Raw genomic sequence first — 21,445 nt, forward strand, 5'->3', positions numbered from 1 at the left:
CATCAGAGTGCCGACTGGAGTCCTGGCTACTCTACTTCCAAATTGGCTTACAGCTAATTCACCTTGGAAGGTTGTGGATAATGGTCTAAATACTTGGGTCCTAGTAGATTAGGTTGGAGTACGTGACTTCTTGTTTTGGTCTGTCCGAGCTCTGGTTGTTGTGGTCATTTGGGGAGTGAACCAGTAGATGGAAGATTCTCTCTTTCTCGCTCTCTCTCAAATAATTAATAAGTCTTAAATCTTAAATAATAAATTAAAAAAAAAAGAAATTAGGGGGAAAACTTACTGGGATGTTTCTTAAGGACTCAGTTTGTTTCTCTTTCTGACAACCCAGTATTGGCTACAGTTGAGGGAAGCAGACTGGTAGAATAAACCTGTTATTAGCTACTTTCAAATTTGTTAGCACAGCCAAAGGGAAAAAAATATAATAAGGAAGAACCAGAACATTTGTTTTACACGTATTTCTAAAAATGAAACACATGCAAAAATATTACTGACAATTTTCATCCTTAAATTGCCATAAAACAAATCCATTCTCATTAGGTTAAGTGCTATACTATTTTCTCCTGTACACACACACATGCACATAAATGTGATATAAAAATGCATACATTTTAATTTTATTTCTGGCTATTTCTTGTAGAGAGGTTCTCACATTTCTCCAACTTAACACCTGTTCTGCAGCATAGCATAACAGTTTTGGGTAGTAGTTCCAGAATCAGAAAATCTAGGTTCAGTTAACTAACCAGCTCACCTAACTAGCTGTTGCTCTTGAACAAACTGTGTAGCCAATATAAACTTCAGTTTCCTCTTCTGAAAATGAGGATGACTACAGCTGCTCTTGGTGTCTTGGTGAGGATTAAAGGAAATACTTTAAGGAAAAGGGCTTGGTACAGTGACTGACTGACATATGGTAATTATTCAAGAAATATTAGCTCCTTCTGCTTTGTTGATGACAATGATGTGTATGTCCACCACCTGTGCTTGGTAGCAATGAATCCACCCCAAATTGCGTAGAATGTAATTGTTCTGAAACTTCACTTTGTAACACATATGAGGCACAAAGGAGATGACACATAAAGAAAACCTTTAACTTAACAAAAAGGAACATCCATGTCATTTGTTCTGCACTTTTTCAGTTCAGCTTACAGAGAACTGAAGGAAGCAAAGCACTAACACACAGGGAGGAGGAAAAAATCAATCTGATGGACATGAATATAGCCACTCTACCAGCCGAGGGATTTATTTGATGACACTGCTTTCCTGTTAACCTTCACTCATATCATCTATTATTTGGGGAACTGCTGCAGAGAGACCAGAAAGTGAACAGAATAATGATGTTTTTTATGGCTCCTAATGTAGACTGTTATTGAAAATCTGTCAATTTTACTGGCAAGCTTTTGGCACAAAAATAAGATCCTCATTTATAATTTGCATGCAGTGCTAACTAAAATTATGGGAAGTAACTGGAAAATAAAAAAAATAACCATTATGATGAAAACCACATAATTATCTTTCTCATTAAAAACATAAGACATTCTATTATCGTTAGGATGTGCAATATACTCTTTAACTGCTGCTGTTACTGAACTAAAACACATCTGAATAGGAAAGAAAATACATTACTGATCACCCAAATGATGAAAAATAGATACTGCTAAAAGTGGGTGCAAAGTGGAACTGAACAGACACAACAGGAGGCACCACTTGCATATGTCAAGCACAGCGGAGGCACTTACAGACACTTCAGGGATCGGTTTCAACTTTTCGGCTGTGATTTCCTTCAGGGAGGTTTTGTTTAGTGAAGTTGGCACTTGATGGGCTGGTAGAGCCTCTGCTTTGATAAGGGGGTCTAGAGTTTTCTGAGAGGATCCACAGCTTCTTCTAGGGGGAGAAAGACAAGGTGCGGGCAACAGACTCCTTTGCAGGTCATTTCTATCTTCTTGCTTCACCAAGGAATCCTGGCTTCCCAGTGCCTCTGGACATCCTCTCCTTGTCCACCCTGCAGAGCTGCCCAGCGTGTTCTCTAACGTTAACTGGGTTAATCCTGAAGGACTAGTTGTGGAGCCTGGAGAACCCTGGAGACTGGTGTAACCCTACATTGGGGAACAAAGTGAAAATAATTTTGAGTAGAAATCTGTGGTGATCAAGTTATTGAACACAAGTTCTTAATGAGTTCATATAAAAGTCTATGAATAAAGACAACAATATAAATATGATTTTTTACTATAATCTTTACAGAAAAAAATCTCACTAAAAATAGCAAAGCACATAGGTTTATATCTTATGCTAAGATGCTCTGTTGTGTGGTATTCAGTTTAGATAAGGTACTTTTTTAAACATTTAAGAAATAGTCACTTATTCCAAAGGATATCTGAAAAAGTATCCATAGGAAATTGTTTAAAACAACTAAGAATTTTACACTTTGATTTCCTGGTAAGCTAACTCCATGGAACTTATGGTATTCAGTCTATTTAAGCAAGAAAATGTTACTCTAAATACAAGTGGGTGTAGTACAGCATTCCTGCCTTATTGTAGGGCAGCTTTATTTTTTTCAAGAGTAAAAGATATTGGATCATGTATTATAAAGTATTTTTCTTACATGAAAATTTATGAACTATATTTTTTTTCAAAACAAGAGCTTCATTCAATATAATAGCCTGGAAAGCTGAAAGTCAAAGCTTAAAAAATTTTAAAGGGTTTAGTTCTGTGATTACCCATAGAAAAGCCAAAGTTTAAATTTTCAAAATCTGAGAAAGGAAGAATTATTTACATAAAATTAGTGGTCATGCAAGTAAACAATGGCAATGAGAAGTACAGTGCTAATTCATCTGGTAGTTTTTTTAATGCTATAAAATATACATTTAAAGAAATAACTGTGATAACAACATTTGTCCTTCAAGATTTTTCAATAATGAAAGTCTACAGAGTGCCTTCCCCTAGGAGGTTCACACCTCCCTTAGGATATACCCCATGTGAAGAGATAGATAGGTCTGGGCCTCTTCACTTACAAGGCCTAAAGCCCACCAGATTATTATCAAGCCCCTTCTGTGAGGTTCTATTTGCCTCTCAGTCAGAAAACTTAATTGTAGCTTAGACAGCACCTTTCTTAGCCCCTCTAATAATGACTCTGTCCTTTGTTCTAGACCCTGTCTAGCGTACTTGGGCCTCATTCCTTTGTAATCATAACCTCTACTCTACCCCAATGGCTCTACTCCCAACCTGTGTGTACTGATGGTCCTCTTCCCCACTTAATGCTGTATAATTGTTCAAACCTGGTAAATGCCACTCTTAGGATCCTTGGTTACTATCCTCACTCTGTCTTTTATGACCTTGTCTAAATATGATCAGAGTCGGGGAACTTGGAAGGCTTCCATAGCCTTGGCAACTCATGACGACAGCCTAGGGTGGTTACTGGCGCCATAAACTAGAGTGTCAATTTGTTGGGTCAACAACAGGAGTCACTGTGCACTTGCTCCTCATGTGGGACTCTGTCCTTAATGTGCTGTACATTTTGATTTAATGCTATAACTAGTACTCAAACAGTATGTTTCACTTTGTGTTTCTATGTGGGTGCAAACTGTTGAAATCTTTATACTAAATTGATCTTCTGTATATAAAGAGAATTGAAAATGAATCTTGATGCAAATGGAAGGGGAGAGGGAGCGGGAGAGGGGAGGGTTGCGGGTGGGAGGGAAGTTATGGGAGGGGGAAGCCATTGTAATCCATAAGCTGTACACTGGAAATTTATATTCATTAAATAAAATTAAAAAAAAATATATAATAAATAAATGAGTACTAAGGAGGAACTCAGAACAGTGAAAAAAACTAACAAAAGCAGAGTACACTTTAAAGACATTATTTAGTGTTTTACATTTGGTAAGCTATTTCTCTCCTCCTCTGTTTATAAACACACAGAAGCAAACACCAAGTTATTTCCAAAGTTTGGCATTTCTGAACATTTAGGTGATCGAATGCACAGTTCAATTTCTTCTTGAATGTTTGGCCATGTTACAGACTCAACATAAAGAAATCGCCTCTTCAGAAGACATGAAGTACAAGAGGTCATCAAAAAATTCATGAAAATGCATCTTATGAAAAAACTACACATGGATTTCATATTTTTTGCACTAAATCAAACATCTGTTGATTTTATTTTTCCACAAACTTTTAAAGTACCCTCATTGTCAAAGGTGAAAGAGTCTGCTCTAGAGTGGGCATGGGGCAAGGAAAAGAATTGTCAGTTTTCAATTAAAAGCAATCCATCATTATTCTGCCTCTCTTCCTTCCTAAAGTTGTATTTACTTATTTACTTATTTATTTGAAAGTCAGTCACAGAGAGAGAGAGAGAGAGAGAGAGAGAAAGAACCTTCCATCTCCTGGTTTATTCCTAAAATGCCCCAAACAGCTGGACTGGGTCAGGTTGAATCCAGGAGCCTGGATCTCCATCCAGGTCTCCAGCACGAGCAGCATGAACCCAAAGCCTTTTGAGTTCGCCAACTCTGATCTTATTTAGACAAGGTCATAGTCAAAGTAAAAAGTTTTGAAATCCGTGTATATGGGGGCAGTCTTCAAAAAGACCATGGAAAATACATATTATGAAAAAAAACTATGCATATATATTTTAAATCAATGAGGGAGCAACTTAATTATACAAAGTTCCCAGGCAAAAATAAAGAGAGTGAGGATATTTCTGCCCTTGCAAAAGTTCTTGCATGGGCTCAATGGTGGGCACTGGGCAACCCTTTCCACTTGAAGCCACTCACTGCTCAGTGAGTCTGACCTTCCCCACCACTGTGGGCACTCTCATAGTGTTCAGACAGTTGGGAATCCTGCCTTCAAGCAATAACTAGCAAGAAAGCCAAAAATATATGAAAAATGCATGGAGTTCTAAGTTACTATGGAATAGAGTGGTGATATTTTTTTTTATCCCTGATAAAAATCAGGATTTAGTCTTTTTAGAAAATGCAAACGAAAAATATAGCAAACATTCCCCAAGCCTTAGTTCTAGGAAAGTATTAGGGTAACTAGAATAGGTGTTTTCATTCTTTCTTTTTTTGAAAGATTTCATTTACTTATTTGAGAGGTAGAGTTACAGACATAGGGAGAGACAGAAAGAAAGGTCTTCCTTCCGTTGGTTCACTCCCCAAATGGCCTCAACAGCTGGAGCTGCGCCGATCCGAAGCCAGGAGCCAGGAGCTTCTTCTGGGTCTCTCACATGAGTGCAGGGGCCCAAGCACTTGGGCCATCTTTTACTGTTCTCCCTAGCAACAGCAGAGAGCTGGATTGGAAGAGGAGCAGCCGGGACTGGAATCGGCACCCATATGGGATGATGGCGGAGGATTAACCAAGTGAGCCACAGTACCGGCCTCTGAATAGGTGTTTTATAAGTTGGTCTGGCTGTTAAGACAGGTCTATCTCTATTTCAAGTTTAAAAAAAATTCTAGTTTCAATTCCTATAATTGTTACATACAATTGGCAGTGTGATTTCTGTGATCAAAGGATCCTCCACTCAGGATGGCCCAAGTCTTTAGGCTCCTGCACCTGCATGGGAGACCAGGAAGAAGCACCCTGGCTCCTGGCTTCAGATCGGCACAGTACCAGCCATGGCAGCCATTTGGGGAGTGAACCAATGGAAGGAAGACCTTTCTCTCTGTCTCTCTCTCTCATGGTCTATAACTCTACCTGTCTAAAAAAAAAAAAAAAGGATCCTCCACTCATTAGTTTTATTGTATTTTCATAAAAAATGTGTTTATGTGTGTGTTTATAGTACATTACCTAGGCAGAACTTAGGAGCCTTTGTCATCGACATTAGTTCAGTAAACATTTGTTAAACTCCTGCTATGTCTAAAGCATTTTCTAGGCACTAGAGAAGACAAACAGGTAAGAAGACATTCAAGAGACATAAAATCTAATGGCAGAAGGAAGACAGTGTCAAAAGTAACACTATCATAATATAAAAGGTAGTGAAGACCACTTAAAAAGTTTCAGGTGCATTATTATGGCAATTTAGATTATGTGGAAAATCAGATGTTTGCTACATCAATTAGAAAATACCATAAAGATCAACACATTCGGAAATAAGACGATTTTTCTAAGTCCAGGGTGGCAGGGTAGGATCAGAATGCAGCCTTTTCTTCCTTCTAGTAGTCTGCTCAGCTGTAAAACATCTCTCTCTGCTTGGCATGAGCAGTGACTATATATGTGGAAATATTCACAAGTATGTACAAGGGAACTCATCTCACATTTTTCTGAAGATAGATCCTGGTTGGGAGATCAGCCAAGAAGTGAATGGATTTAGTTGGGTATCCTTGGTGAGCATTCTCCTAGTGGCACTGTATTTCCTTGATATTATGTTCCCATGCTATTTTAAATATATGATAAGACAAATAACTGGAAAATCTGGACAGGGTACCAAAGGTGTGTTTACTGTGGCTATCCTAGGATCACCAATTCTGGTTTCTCAGAGGCTGAAAAGAGAACTGGCACAACTGAGAACACTACTACTAATTTTAACTAATATATCTACTTGAGTTGGGTCAGTCCCTCATTTATAGAGAAAATAACGAGAATAAAAAAACAGTGCAATATTTACTGAAGAGTGGTACACTGAAACAATCCTATTTTGTTTATAAACTTTTGCTTCAATGTAAAGTATAAATGATGTTTATTGATGTCACATATTTAATTAATTTGTTTAACACATTTTTGGACTAATTTTTTTATATGTAACATATACATTGTTATATACATGAGAAAGTAGCTTTCTATGATTTGATTGGAAAATTACCACTTTTTCCCTTTGGTTTATCACTTAGCTACTGAAAATTTGTACAGCAATTGAATATAATTTGTCAGAATAGCAAAGAAGTTGTCATGCCATTTTCACATTCTAATCATTTGTTCTTCTGTTCCTTAGAATAACAAATACAAAATGCTTTTGATTTAACTTAATATATTTTTTTAAAAACCTCAGATCTTTTGAACCGTTTGTCTTCTGGGCTTGGAAACATTTGTTTTGTTAAATATTCAATCACGCCCCAGTGCCAGGAACATCAATAGAGTTTGCCTGATTAACTGTAGCACAGCATATGTACACCGAAGATGAGAATGATTTCCCAAAGGAGCTAGCATTGCCTTTGTTGAACTACTTTTCTTAAAAGGAAATGCAGATGGGCATTTGGACAATAATTTCTGGATGCACAAAATGGACTGCTCTTGTTGAGTTGTGATTTTTTTTTTTAATGAGTTGTGATTTTAAATAGATAATTTTAATGACTCTTGAGGGCCACCTACTTGGAGCAGATGGGACCCAGGTTCTTTGTGTCACAACTTTAATGTTGAATGAGTTGGGATAGAATTCTATCTTAGCATTTGTAAAAGTGGATGATCATATTTATTTATATTTCAATTGAGTTTCTAATTCAGTCCACCACGAAAAAAGTCATCTGTAGCATTCTTAAAGCTCTGTAAGAAAACACATGTGCAATATTCCAAACACATTTCTGATGGCAGTTTTAAAAGCATGATTGAGACTGGTCAGTGTGAGTTTTTACTTTTGTTTAATGTTTTAGAGATCAAATGTGTGAACTCTTACACCTTTTAGTTGGATGACAGTTCTTGCAAACAGCAGAGAGACATCTCTGTAGTCAACTAAAGATCACAGTATAGCCAAAAACAGTCAGTGGATAGTAGACAACCAAAATTAAAGGATGATGCGGTGGTTTTAAACTAGTAACTATACTGCAGTAAGTCTGCTTTTAAAAAAGTGTTGGTTGAATTATTTTTGGAAACATTTTCACCTGTACCAATGACGCTTTACAGACAAATCACGTAAGTTTTAGGGACTGTATAAAATAATGAAAATTTGGGGAAAATGATGAGATACCTCTAATTATCCAAGACAAAACTATTCTTTTTTATAAAAGATTTATTTATTTATTTGAAAGGTATAGTTACAGAGAGGCAGAAGCAAAGAGAGAGAGGTCTTCCATTTGTTGGTTTACTCCCCAGACTGTCACAACAACCAGAGCTGCGCTGATAGGCTTCTGTAGCCCTGACAGCTAATGGCAAGAGCCTCGGATGATCACTGATGTCATAAATAAGTGTTAATTTTTAAATTAACAACAGAAGTCACTGTGCACTTACTCCCCATGTAGGACCTCTGTCCTTAATGAGTTGTACTATCAGAATTAACTGCAAAACTTGTTCTCAAACAGTACTTTATACATCGTGTGTGTCTGTGGGTACAAACTGTTGACATCTTACTATAGAGTTGGTCTTCTGTATATAAAGTTAAATTAAAAATGAATCTTAGTGAAGAATGGGATGGGAGAGGGAGTAGGAGGTGGGATGGGAGTGGGGGTGGGAGGGTGGGAATGGGGAAAGAACCACTATATTCCTAAAGTTGTACCTATAAATTTTGCATTCATTAAATAAAAGCTTTTAAAAATAATTTAAAAATTGCCTGATAGGTCTAGACAGTCTGTTATAATATAACTCAGAATATATAGGAACAAAAATGCAAGGCAATATATTCAAAATACAGTCCTTCCGTTCTTTTTCCAATGCATAAGTTGACATTTTAAAGTTCTTAAAGGTTACAGAGAAATAAGCAGCAACACAAGGACTAAATATCCTTTCTATTGTGTGTTCAGCAGTATGCGTGAGAAACCAATTCCAAATCATTAGTCAGATATATAAGGGTGAATGGATTATCGTAATAGTATAATCAGAAACATATGCCATTAGGAAAAAGTATAAAATGAAACAATTACTGACTGTTAAAAAATGCCCTGAAAGCAACAAGGCCAGAAAAGCTGGGAGGAAGGACAAAGTCAGAGCTTTTCCTTTGTTGTCTGTATATTTGTCCTTTGTTGGGTTCCACAGAGTCTAAAGGGCAGGATATATGGAAGTTTTCTAGCTAATATGAACACAATGGGTCATCAAGCCACATGACTGGAGTCCATATACGGATAACTGGGAAGGCCCACAATTCCAATTAGGACTGTTACACAAAAGGAATTACCTGACCCTACAAATATCTGCTTCAGTACGTGATAAACAGAATTTCAGCAGAGAAAGACAATAGTTCTAGTTGAAAACTAGGGGAATACTGAAATGTTAATACAAAAATATTTCAAATCGCAAACTAGGTAACCATACTAGAAGCTATGCTGGGCACAATGACAGATAATATAAAATGGAGATAGTAATGGCAACATGCTTTTGTTTCTTCTTGATGCTTTATGAGTGTGAAAGGCACACTGTTTTAATAGCTTTCCTAAGATAATTTGTTTTACACAGTAGTCTTATTTTATAGCTCACTGTGAGTTACATTTCTAGAGTGTGCTTTTCAAATAACAAGTACAACTGCAAAATTAATTGAATACTAGAAATGTTTATATATATGGCTGCCTAGGAAATAAAATATACAGTGAATAGTACCACAAACACATTTGCAAAAAATTCATTCTTTTGAAGCTCTTACACTAAGATCTCAAATGTGAATTAATTATGAACAGCTTAAATCACAAAGACAATATATCACTGAATGCTCATTTTAATTAGCTTTTACTATTGTATCTGTACTTTTCTTCTATCATAACATGATTTGATTTTGCCTAATTTATATGCTACTGAATTCATCTAATTTCCCTTTAAAAATACCCAATGGTCTAACATCAAATAAAGTCTTTAATTACAAGTTGTATGCTTCAAATATAGTAAGTAATAGAATTATTACTAATTTGTTCACCATTATTTGTAACATGATATTATACTTTGCTTAAGTATAATCATGATTCTCTGAGGATATAACATCCTCAAATAATGCAACCAATAGTAAGGATCCCTCAATTAACTAACCTGACTTTTCTTCTAAAATTGTATATAGACATTGTAAATAAGTAACCTGGTTTCCCATTAATTCATACAATTAATAAATGGGTGAAATTATCCTACAGGAAAAGATATCATCAAAAAGAATAGGAGGAAGGGAATGAGAAGGTGGAGGAGGAAGTGAATCACAAATTTGGTAAAGATGAGATCATTATAAATTCTAAAACTTGTTTCAATAGAGCCCATATCTTAAATCTCTTGGTCTGTATATTGTTAAGTCTCTCTAATAGCAAACTCCCTAAAACTTGATAATATGGCAAAGCTTTTGCCCCTTGTCTATCTGCCATGTCTCACAGACTCCAACTAAAGGTAGACCAGGGCAGGAGTTAGCAACAAGATGGTCCCATCATTGGTCCTAGCTATGAGCTGCTGGTCATACTGATGGGCATTGTAGAGGGGTGACCAGACAACCATGCCAGTGGGAGCTTGGGTAATAAAAGCAAAATTTTTTAAAGACTTATTTATTTTACTTGAAAGTCATATTTACACAATGAGAGAAGCAGAGAGAGAGAGAGAGAGAGAGAGAGAGTTTTCCATCCGCTGGTTCATTCCCCAAATGGCTGCAAAAGCTAGAGCTGTGTCAATCCGAAGCCAGGAGCCAGGAGGCTCCTCCAGGTCTCTCATGCGGGTGCAGGGGCCCAAAGACCTGAGCCATCCTCTACTGCTATCCCAGGCCATAGCAGAGAGCTGGTTTGGAAGTGGAGCAGCCAGGCCTTGAATCGGCACCGATATGGGATGCCGGCACTGCAGGTGGCAGCCTTAGCTGTTACGCCAAAGTGCCGGCCCACAAAATTTGTTTTTAATTTCATGTAGTTGTTAATAAATAACATCTGCATAATAAACACTTTAGGATGGTAGTAGAGTAGCTAGTAGTAAAAGAAAGCATATAAAGTGACACGAAATAAAATATTCAGAGCTGGTATTAATTTTTCCATAAATCTCTACTGTTTCTTCTCAAGGCTTTCCTTGAGATGGAAGAGATAAGCTTCTTGTATGGTATTACTTAATGCCAGTTCCCCATAATGCTTCCTTCTAGTTTTCCAGAGACCCATCATTTCCTAGTGGCCATGAAAATGCCACTCCTGGAGCTATCCTTTGAGTTAGGTCAGGAAGTATGGTACTGTGCATATAGGAAGGGGACAAGCTTATCCCTTTAATTTGCTATGAATAAGCAGTTCAGTTCACTTGTATCATGGAAGAACTGACAGCTGAGATGGGGCCACAACTAGGTACTGAAGACAAATGACCATTTTACAGTTTCTGCAGCTTAATGTTACCAGGATGACAGGGGCAAATGTATGCAAAAGCAACGTTTCAAATCCTGGCATCAAATGGACTACTTATATGAGAAAGGGGTTGCAGTGGGCTTAGGTTGGTATGACTAACTGTTTCATTAGGCTCAGAGGCAAGGATGAACATACTGTGAATAAAGGATCCTCCATGCACTTTGCTTAAAAACTCATTAAAAGTTGCAAAAAATCATAATTACTACCTAAATAGTCCTACCATAATCTCAACTCTCTTTGAAGGTAGGAGATATGGACTTAATCTACATTCTACTGTCCAAAGAGAGATTCTCAGTTACAGTTATTAAAGAAAAAGCTTGTAAGTACACATAAAAAGTTTTACTAATTATTTCTATATAGAAATGGTTTATATATTTTTACTAATTCTGGCTTTTGAATATTTTCTCTGGAAAATATGAATGGTCATCATTAAGATACACTAAAGAAACTTTCCATATATATTCATTTCTTTGGGGAAAGGTACCATGTGCTAGCTTTTCAATAATTTTTTTCCAAACAGTATTCAGTTTCATTTTTAACAAGTTTCTAAGAAAACTTTTTATGATTTTACTATTTCATAAGATATATTTGTATTCTAAAAAATTCCAAACAGAAAACCTCCCGTAAAGCAACTCCCAGCACTAATTCATGATTCATTATCTAAACTTTAATTGGCACAACTCTTGAAATACTGGGACCATATGGAAAATAATGAGTCCTAATAGGTCTAAGGTGAAAAGATGGCAAGGGAATAAGGAAGCCAGAAAACTGTCAACTCAGAATGCTTAACAACTGCAACACAATTTCCCCAGAGATCTAGAATGATGTATTCTCAGTATTTTATTGGTCTTGCTGACATATAGCTAAACTACCTATCATGCCTCATTTAGTGAGACAAAGATTAAAATGAAAAACAGAAACCAAAGAAACCCCCAAACTGGCTTCCATAATTAAAAATGGAATTGGCAGACTGTTAACAAAAAAGGCAGCAATTTGGTGTTACCATAACAACCTGATGCAAGTATTGACTGACATGGCAATCTGCTATATTTTTATAAATAGAAGCTGCTTTCCCCTCTTACATTTCAACTGGTTTTAGTGCTTATAGGATCTAATAGAACAACTGTGCTTTAAGCCTGCCTTACTTATTAAGCAGTGTACCTCTTCGCTGCTGTCCATGCCATAAAAATCATCCTCCAATCGGGTGTCTCTGCTTGTCACACTGTTGTCCTCTTTTGGATCCAAAATAAATGCCCCCCCCTCTGGGGACATATCTGGAGTCTTTCCATGAGGTGCTGACCGTGGTCTTGATGAGAAGGTAAAAATGTCTTCTTGAATGATCTGGGTTCCCTCTACCTCACAGTCATGATCACTTTCATTGCTGGCTTGCAGCCACAGGTGTGATGTGTTGCAGGAGTCATCATACAGAAGTGGGGACTGTTTGCTGGACGTCAAGTGGGGAATGTGATCATCACATTCAGGAAATATCCACTCATCTAACATTTGGAAAAGATGACAAAAATTAGAGCAGCGTTCCATAAAAGTGTTACTTTAGGCAAGGAGTAGGTGACAATTTCTTCTTGAAACAGATTTATCAAATGATGTAAAGGCCAAGGAAGGCTAATTTATCCACTATCTTGTAATCTGCTAAACGTTGAACTCATAGATCACTGTTGATAGCTACAGGCAACTCATTTGCACTTCCTCTCCATCTGAGGTGAAACACTGGCCAGGAAATTTGTAAATCTGAAGTAATTATCACCTGTCTTGCAGCAAGTTCTTTATAGCGCAATCTCATTAATCTGACATTCCAGAGGGGGAAAAAATCTTACAAATTCCAAAGAGTTTCAGTTTCTAATGTCTCCTTTAAACTGAAGGAGGACAGAGTAGTGTGCTTAACAAAATATCTGGTCATTGTTCAGATTACAAATCATAGTGGGGGTAGGGGGAAAATAAGAAAAGGCTGACAGTCTTTCCTTCCCCATTCTCCTGCCAGCAACAGGGCAACTCACAGACTTCAGTGAGTAGACTGTGCAAGTAACAGTAAATTCACAGAATTATTTGTTAATCTAAGTGGTGGATCCTGCTGGGTGAAAATGACTTTTATGTTTAATTTTAGTAGAGAATGCTTTGACATGAAAATCTTTTTGCACATTGTTTTCTTTAAAAATACTGCATACCACTGAGATATATTTTTATAAAACCTTAAAAAACTTCAATCTTTCGTACCCCACTGAGATGGACTGACTCTGTGATCCAGGCAAATTGGAAGGAGAAATCTTTATAAGGAACATCATTAAAAGCATCCTTACTTTCTTCTTTACCATGACAGCAGGGAAGAGTTGAGTATTTTCTCAACTTACTTTTCAATTTTTTTTAAATTTACTTTTTTTGTTGTATTATTTCAATGGTAAAAATCTTGCAGGAATCTGTTCTGCAGAACTATGATGTGGACACAATAATTTACATCTGACTCTTGAATGCTGTCATATTTATGCTCAATGAAAACAACAAAGAGCGATATAAGATTTGTCAGTTCTAAAGCTTACACTGCAAAAGCAAAGCAAAACAAAAAAAAATCTTCAAACCTTTAATAAAAATTGATGGCAAATAAACTGTTGCACAATTGTATTAATTTATTAATCTAAAGCTACTATTATATAACATGAGGTGAAAAATGTGTACTTCTTTATTCTTCTTTTTTTAAAGATTTATTTATTTATTTGAAAGGCAGAGTTACAAACAGAGGGAGAAACACACACACACACAAACACAGACACATAGAGAGAGAGACACACACACACAAACACACACACACAGTACTTCCATCTGCTGGTTCACTCAAAAAATGGCTGCAATGGCCAGGTGGAAGCCAAGAGCCAGGAGCTTCAACTGGGTCTTTTCTCCCCCTATGTGACTGGCAAGGGCCCAAGTTCTTGGGCCACCTGCTGCTGCTTTCCCACTTGCATTGGCAGGGAGCTGAATTGGAAGTGGAGCAGTTGAGATGTGAACCAGCATGCCAGGTGGCAGCTTAACCTGCTATTTAGCATAGCCAGCTCCAAATATATATATTTCTTAGAGAAAACCAATGAGGGACAAGGGTTCTATATTTTTCAGTGACAGAATCTGTATAGTTATTGCCACTGGCAGGCAGAATGTATTTCATCTGTTCACCTTGACAAGGAGTGTAGACGGTTCTGAGTCAGCATAGCTGGGAACAAATAAAATGAACAGATTGACTAGATTATTCTACACTGGACAACAAACCTTTTTGCATGGTGCTAGACATATAGTAGGTGCTTTGCAAACAGAGCAGGTGCTTTGTAAATGCTGACAAAGTTTTCAGAAACCAGTGTGTTGCACTAAATACGTGAGTATGTGAAGCAAACTGAAGGAAAAGGCATTTTCATTATGCAGTTAAACAATTTGTATGACCTATTGCCAAACATATTATTAACTGTCAAAAAGTCAAAGTAAAAAGAGTGTTTTACACCAAAGTCACTCTAATTATCTCAGGACCACATGCTTTTTGGGGATTCGTAGGTAGGTTTAACTCAAGTATTTCCATATCAATTGTAATGAATAATTTGGTATGTTTTCTTAGAAAAATATGTAAATTACTGTGTAATCACAATATTGCAGCAAACAAGATAAATGCAAGAATGATCACCTAAACATCTAATTAGTTTTTCTACACAGTGAGATTTATGCTAGAGACACTAATTGCGCCTAACATTTTAATGAAGGTTTCAACATTGCATAAATAAGACTGACAAACTACAAACAATTTTCATTTATTTTCCTTTTTTTCTTGCTCAAAACCAATTTGCCTTTGTAAAAGTAGCACACACCTGCTAGGCAAGATATGTTGATGGGCTCAAAGCTCTCAGCTCCCACCCTCTCCATTATAAAGAGAGCTGGAGAAACATAATACATCATCTTTGGGTAGGGTAAGAGTGTCAAGGGAACACTTGAAAGTTTTAAACTTTCATGTAGAACAGGACAACCAGTATCCTAACACTTGAAAATACTCTTTCATTCATTAAAGTTTGACAGAAAATTAAGGTTAACAAAAAGAGATTTATAAAAAAATTAAAATGTTAGCAAGTGGCTGCATCACCACTTTTGGAAAGGACTGGGTTTGAAATACTAGGTGTATTTCTGAATTATGAGCAAATATGGTGTAGTAAGGATGCTCACCTGCTTGATCAGAAGACTGGGGCCCTGGAGTGCTGGAGTTCACCACTTCTGTGTCTTCCTGGGCCACAGTAGCCAGGACGGTTGTTGCTTTATCTTCTTCATTCTTGTGGTTTCCTGAAGAACTCCCTGGTGGTAGTAAATATTTTCTACTCTATTATTTATTTATATTTATAAAAAGTGATTTTTGAAAATGATGTTAATTTGCTTACCTTTCTGTTTGATTCTTTAAAAGCAAATTAGAAGTAAGAATATAGATTATATGCCATTGCTTTTTTTTTTTTTCCCAGCAGTGAGTGCTTAAAGATGAACTCAGCTGCATTTTTGTAGACAGTCACCTTAAAATTCTTTAATATTTGCACAGGGACATTTTAGCCTCAAGTTTTATAATGTGGGATAAAAGGAATTCAAAAACCCATATAATTTTTAAAGGGTCTTATTTTTTTTCCTTGGGTCTTACATAAAATAGAGTCTGTTTTCTTTAAATTATAATTCTTACTAAACATGAATCATTTAGACCAAGGTCTTTCCCTCAACACCTTAAGAAAATGATGCAGATGTTACAGAATTAATTTTCCTATCTACCCTTTGATAAAATTAATGTGAACTGAGTAAGTTGAATTTTAGCCCAAGAATCTTATATTTTTGAGAAGTTATACATATACATATATATGTACGTATGTATGTATGTATGAGATACATTCTGGGCTGGATTCAGGATAGCCTAATACATGTATATACAATTCTGTACATATATACCTCAATTCCAGTATTCAAAAGAATAACTGTTAACAGCCACCTATATTTCCCTAATACTTTACTGACTGCAAAGAGTTAAAAAATTTTTTTAGAGATTTATTTGAAAGGCAGAGAGACAGAGAGAAGGAGTGTTTCATCTGCTGGTTTACTCCTCAAATGCCTACAACAGCCAAGGTTAGGCAAGGAACTCTATCTAGGCGTCCCACATAGGTGACAGGAACCCATGTATTTGAGCCATCACCCCCTGTCTCCAGGTGCATTAGCAGGAAGTTGAACTGGAAGCACAGAGTAGCTGAGACTCAAATCTAATATGGATGTCCTAAAGGGTAGCTTAACCTTCTGTGCCATAACGGAGAGTCCCAAGAGTTAATTTTTTAATCTATATCATATCATATGCTAAAGAATCCAGAGGCAGAGGCAGCAAATGTATAAAACCAATCTGAACAGAGTTCAATTTAAAAGAAAAGACACAAATGAAATATGAAAAATTACAATAAAGTTCAATTTTAGTAAAGTCAGCAGGCAGGAACCTCCTGTTTCACATCTGGGCCATTTTGAAAAAACAATAATGTAAGCTTATTCAGCCTTTGAGAGTAAAATTAGGAAGTCCTTTATTTCTGTGGTACTTTCTATTTAATCCAGGAAATCTGCTAGGGCTCTACAGCAATTCTTTTGCAGAAAACTTTATTTCCATAATCCCTGTAGAACAGACATTTATATTTTAAATGAATTGGTTCATAATCCTTTGAAATTTACAACCTGCAGAGATAGATTCCATTGCCCTGAATAATGCACAGATCTAAGATAGTACTGAAATGGTACCATACCGCTGGGTGTGTCTGTCCTTTCTCTGCTGGTGCCTTTTAACCGGAATCTTCTTCTGTTATTATTCTTATCTGCTGATGGTTCTTGAGGGGGATGTGGGTGCATAATGGGTAGACTGGCTAGTCCATTTTCATATCAAAGAACAAAAGACAGAAGCGAAAGGACTATATAGCTTAAAATAACTCAGTAAATATAATTATCACTATAATGAGAACATTCATATATCATTTTGACACAACTTAAAGTTGTACCAAAAATCATAGCTTATTTCTTCATAGGAGATAGTTGTTTATTTTAATTCCAATATTAGAATCATATCAAGTTTTCAAAATTACTTATGTATTTTATTCCCCTAATACCTTAATAGATAGCTACAAGTAATTTGATTAAGTATTCAAAAATAAAATTCAAACTGACAGCCAGCACAGAAAAATTACTTCCTTTAAAAAAGAGTATAGGAGTTTTCAAGATGGCAGAATAGGTAGGGCACTTACTGCTCTAGTCCAGGGAATTATAGTTTAAAAAAAAGTGGAGAGAGAGCAATCTCAGGGAAGACTTAGGGAGAAAACAGCAGAGGAAACTCCACACAAATTAGAGGGACACTGTAGACCTATGTGTGGGTGTAGATGTGCACAACTCAGGACCCCAGCAGCTGAGAGCCTCAGCACCAACTTTAGAGTAAGGTGAGACCAGACTGCAGCAGCCTAAGCACTGGTGATAAAGCTGGGGGAAGAGCCTGGCATGAGTCTGGCTTGGAGCCTAGTGGGAGACAATGTGCCTGCCAATCTAGGGGGAAAACAAAGGGTGCACATTTCTCTCTCCCTGACCACCAGGCACCAGTGTCCTGTAACCAGCAAGAGAGGCTGGGCACCATTCTGGACATATGTAACAGCTGGGCCAGCTTGTGTCTGTGCTCCCAGAAACCATCTCATAGGAGATGCCTGAGTCTGGTTGAGAGAATTGACAGGTGGCTGGGAGCGTATGACTGTGGGAGCCTTGTGTACTGGGACTGTGAAAACACTATGCCTGCATGGGAGGGCACAGGGTGTGGCTGGGACTTTGGGCAGTCACTGTGGGGGGGGGGGGCTCTACATGCTCAGGGCTCCCTGCTTTCCTGGTGAGGGTCATTGTTGCAGGATACATGTACACACTGAGGACTGCACAGTCTGTTTGTGTGGCTCTTGTGGCAGTGCGGATGAAAACTGCACTCACTGCAGCTAGCACCCAGGCACTGGTCTCCTTTGAGGAGGGGAAGTGAATGTGAGAATATGCCAACAGAGCAGAACAAACCTCCTCTCCTATATAAAAAAAAAAAAGAGGAGATTTATCACACTCAACTTGAGTGTCATCTTGGACACTCCCCTCACCATGGAGAACAGAACGCAGCTTCCTGACCATATCCAGCATACACCTCTGGGTATTCACTGAAATATCAGACACACCACTAAGTCACAAAGGCATAGTTCAAAGATAAAAGACATTACAGGTCAAAAAACAAACAAACAAACAAGTATCACCAAAAATGCCTAATAATAAATGCAGCAATTCAAGAAACAAGAATAAGGAAAACAACATGATGGCCCCAGAAGCACACATCATGTCAGTACTAGAATGTGAAGATAAAGATACTGACCAAAATGCCAGCAATGAAATTCAAAAAATTGATCATAGGGTTATTAAGAAGGAATCAGAAGCAAATTCATGAAATTTGTACATGACATGAATGAAATTTTTCCCCAAGAAATTGAGATTTTAAAGAGAAATCAAAATGAAATGTTGGAAAAGAAGAATTCAAAGGAACAAATAAAACATACGGTGGATAGCCTTAAGAATAGACTCAGTGAGGCAGAAGAAAGAATATCTGAGTTAGAAGACAAATCTCTGGAAATTTTAGAATCATTCCAAAAAAAAAAAAAAGAAATTAGAAAACGTTTAGTTTGGAGATTTATGGGATACTATCAAACAACCCAACATACGGGTTTTAGGAGTTCCTGAAGGCATGGAAAGACAGAATAGATTAGAAGGCCTTTTTAATGAAATAATTACAGAAAACTTCCATAATCTGGGGAAAGAAAGGGATGTCAAAGTACAGGAAGCCCATAGAACTCCTAATAGACATGACCATAAAAGACACACTGTAGTCACATTCTCCACAGTAACACATAAAGATTCTAAGATGTGCATGAGAGAAATGCCAGATTACTTTCAGACAATCTCCAATTAGACTCACAGCAGTCCTCTCATCAGAAACCCTATAGGCTAGGAGAGAAAGGCAAAATTTATTCTAAGTCTTAAGAGAAAAAAACTATCAACTCAGAATATTATATGCCACAAAGTTTTCATTTCTGAATGAAGGTGAAATAAAGAACTTCCATAACAAAGAGAAATTTAAAGAATTTCCCACCACCCATCCAGTCTTAGAAAAGATGCTTTAGGATGTGCTACACATAGAAACATAGTCATCACTATGAAAGAAGGTGAACACAGAAAATCTCCCAGTAAAAGTACAAAGGAAATCCAAAGTAAACAATAGAATATTTTTGGAAAATGGCAGGGCCAAAGTCATTACTCATCAATACTCACCTTGAATGTAAATGGCCTCAACTGCCCAGTTAAAAGACATATACTAGCAGAACGGATTAAAAAACAAAATCCATCTATTGTCTGCCTACAAGAAACACATCTCACCAACAAAATTACATGTGGACTGAAACTGAAAGGATGGAAAAAGATATTCCATGCTAACAGAAACCAAAAAAGAGTTGATAAAGCCATTCTAGTATCAGACAAAACAGACTTTAACACAAAAACTGTCAAGAGACAAAGGGTGACACTATGTAATGATTAAGGGATCAATTCAACAGAAGATGTAACTATTATAAATGTATATGCACCTAATTACAGGGCACCTGGCCATTTAAAAGAAACATTAAGGGATCTAAAGGGAGATACAGACTCAAATACAATAACAATGGGGGAATTCAATACTCCACTTACAGTAATGGACAGATCAACCAGACAGAAAATCAGCAAGGAAACAACAGAGTTAATCGACACTATACACCAAATGGACCTAAGGGATATCTACAGATACCCTACAGGTGCAGAACATACATTCTTCCCACTAGTGCCAGGAACTTTCTCTAGGAATGACCACATGCTAGGCCATAAAGCAAGTCTCAGCAAATTCAAATAATATCATCCATCTGCCCTGATTACAATGGAATGAAGCTGGAAATTAACAACTCAAGAATCTCTAGAACATATGCAAACACATGGAGACTGAAAAACAAGCTCCTGAGTGAACATGTCAAAGGAGATATCAAAAAAATTTCTGGAAACAAATGAAAATGACAATACAACATATCAAAACATTTGGAATACAGCACAAGAAGTGTTAAGACGAAAGTTTATAGTAACTGGTGCCTGCATCAGAAATTGGAAAGGAACCATATTAATGAGCTAATAATACACCTCAAAGACCTAGAACAGCAAACCAAATCCAAAACTAGTAAGAGGAAAGAAATAAGTAAAATTAGAGAAGAAAAAACAAAATTAAAACAAAACAAAAAAAAATACAAAATATAATTGTAACGAAAAGCTGGTTTTTTTGGAAAAAATAAACAAAATTGACACACCTTGGGCCAATTAACCAAAAAAAGAGGGAGAAGACCTAAATCAATAAAATTAAGATGAAAAAAGAAATGTAACAACAGATACCACAGAAATAAAAAGAATCATCACAAATTGCTACAAAGAGCTGTATGCCAACAAATTGGGAAACACAGAAGAAATGGATAGATTAATGGACACATACAACCTACCTAAATTGAGCCATGAAGACACAGAGACCTAAACAGACAATAACCAAGACAGAAATTTACTCAGTAATAAACACTCAGCAAAGAAAAGCCCAGGACCAGATGGCTTCACTGTTGAAATCTACCAGACATTTAAAGAACTAACTCCAATTCTTCTCAAGCTACTCAAAGCAACTGAAAGGGAGAAAGTTCTCCCAAACTCCTTCTATGAAGACAGCATCACCTTAATTCCTAAACTTGAAAAAATATATAACAGAGAAAGAGAACCACAGGCCAATTTCCCTGTATGAAGATAGACACAAAAAATTCTCAACAAAATACTAGCCAATCGAATCCAACAACACATCAGAAAGATCATTCAACTTGACCAAGTGTGATTTATCCCAGGTATGCAGGGATGGTTCACCATTCACAAATTAATCAATGTGATACATTAACATTAACATAGTTAAGAACAAAAACCATATGATTACCTCAATAAATGCACAGGAAGCATTTGATAAAATACAACGCCCTTCATGGTGAAAACTTTAAGCAAATTGGGTATAAAAGGAACATTCATCAACAAAATCAACACAATCAAGGCAAGTTATGACAAACCCACAGCCAATGTCCTATTGAATGGGGAAAAGTTGGAAGCATTCCTACTGAAATCTG

General features: G+C 36.8%; 1 protein-coding gene across 2 annotated transcripts in view; it reads right to left on the reverse strand.

Moving 5' to 3' along the window:
* The window catches only part of CFAP20DC (CFAP20 domain containing), a 268,464-nt gene that overhangs the window by 85,776 nt on the left and 161,243 nt on the right, over positions 1 to 21,445 (reverse strand). For both annotated transcript variants that reach the window (XM_062200180.1, XM_062200181.1), the window contains 4 exons: positions 16,970 to 17,086; positions 15,387 to 15,512; positions 12,348 to 12,682; positions 1,740 to 2,096 (listed from right to left, as the gene is read on the reverse strand). In XM_062200180.1, the coding sequence (XP_062056164.1) occupies positions 1,740 to 2,096; positions 12,348 to 12,682; positions 15,387 to 15,512; positions 16,970 to 17,086 (935 nt within the window). The remainder of the gene's footprint in view (positions 1 to 1,739; positions 2,097 to 12,347; positions 12,683 to 15,386; positions 15,513 to 16,969; positions 17,087 to 21,445) is intronic.

Source organism: Lepus europaeus, chromosome 9, assembly GCF_033115175.1.
Source record: "Lepus europaeus isolate LE1 chromosome 9, mLepTim1.pri, whole genome shotgun sequence".
Classification (NCBI taxonomy): Eukaryota; Metazoa; Chordata; class Mammalia; order Lagomorpha; family Leporidae; genus Lepus; species Lepus europaeus.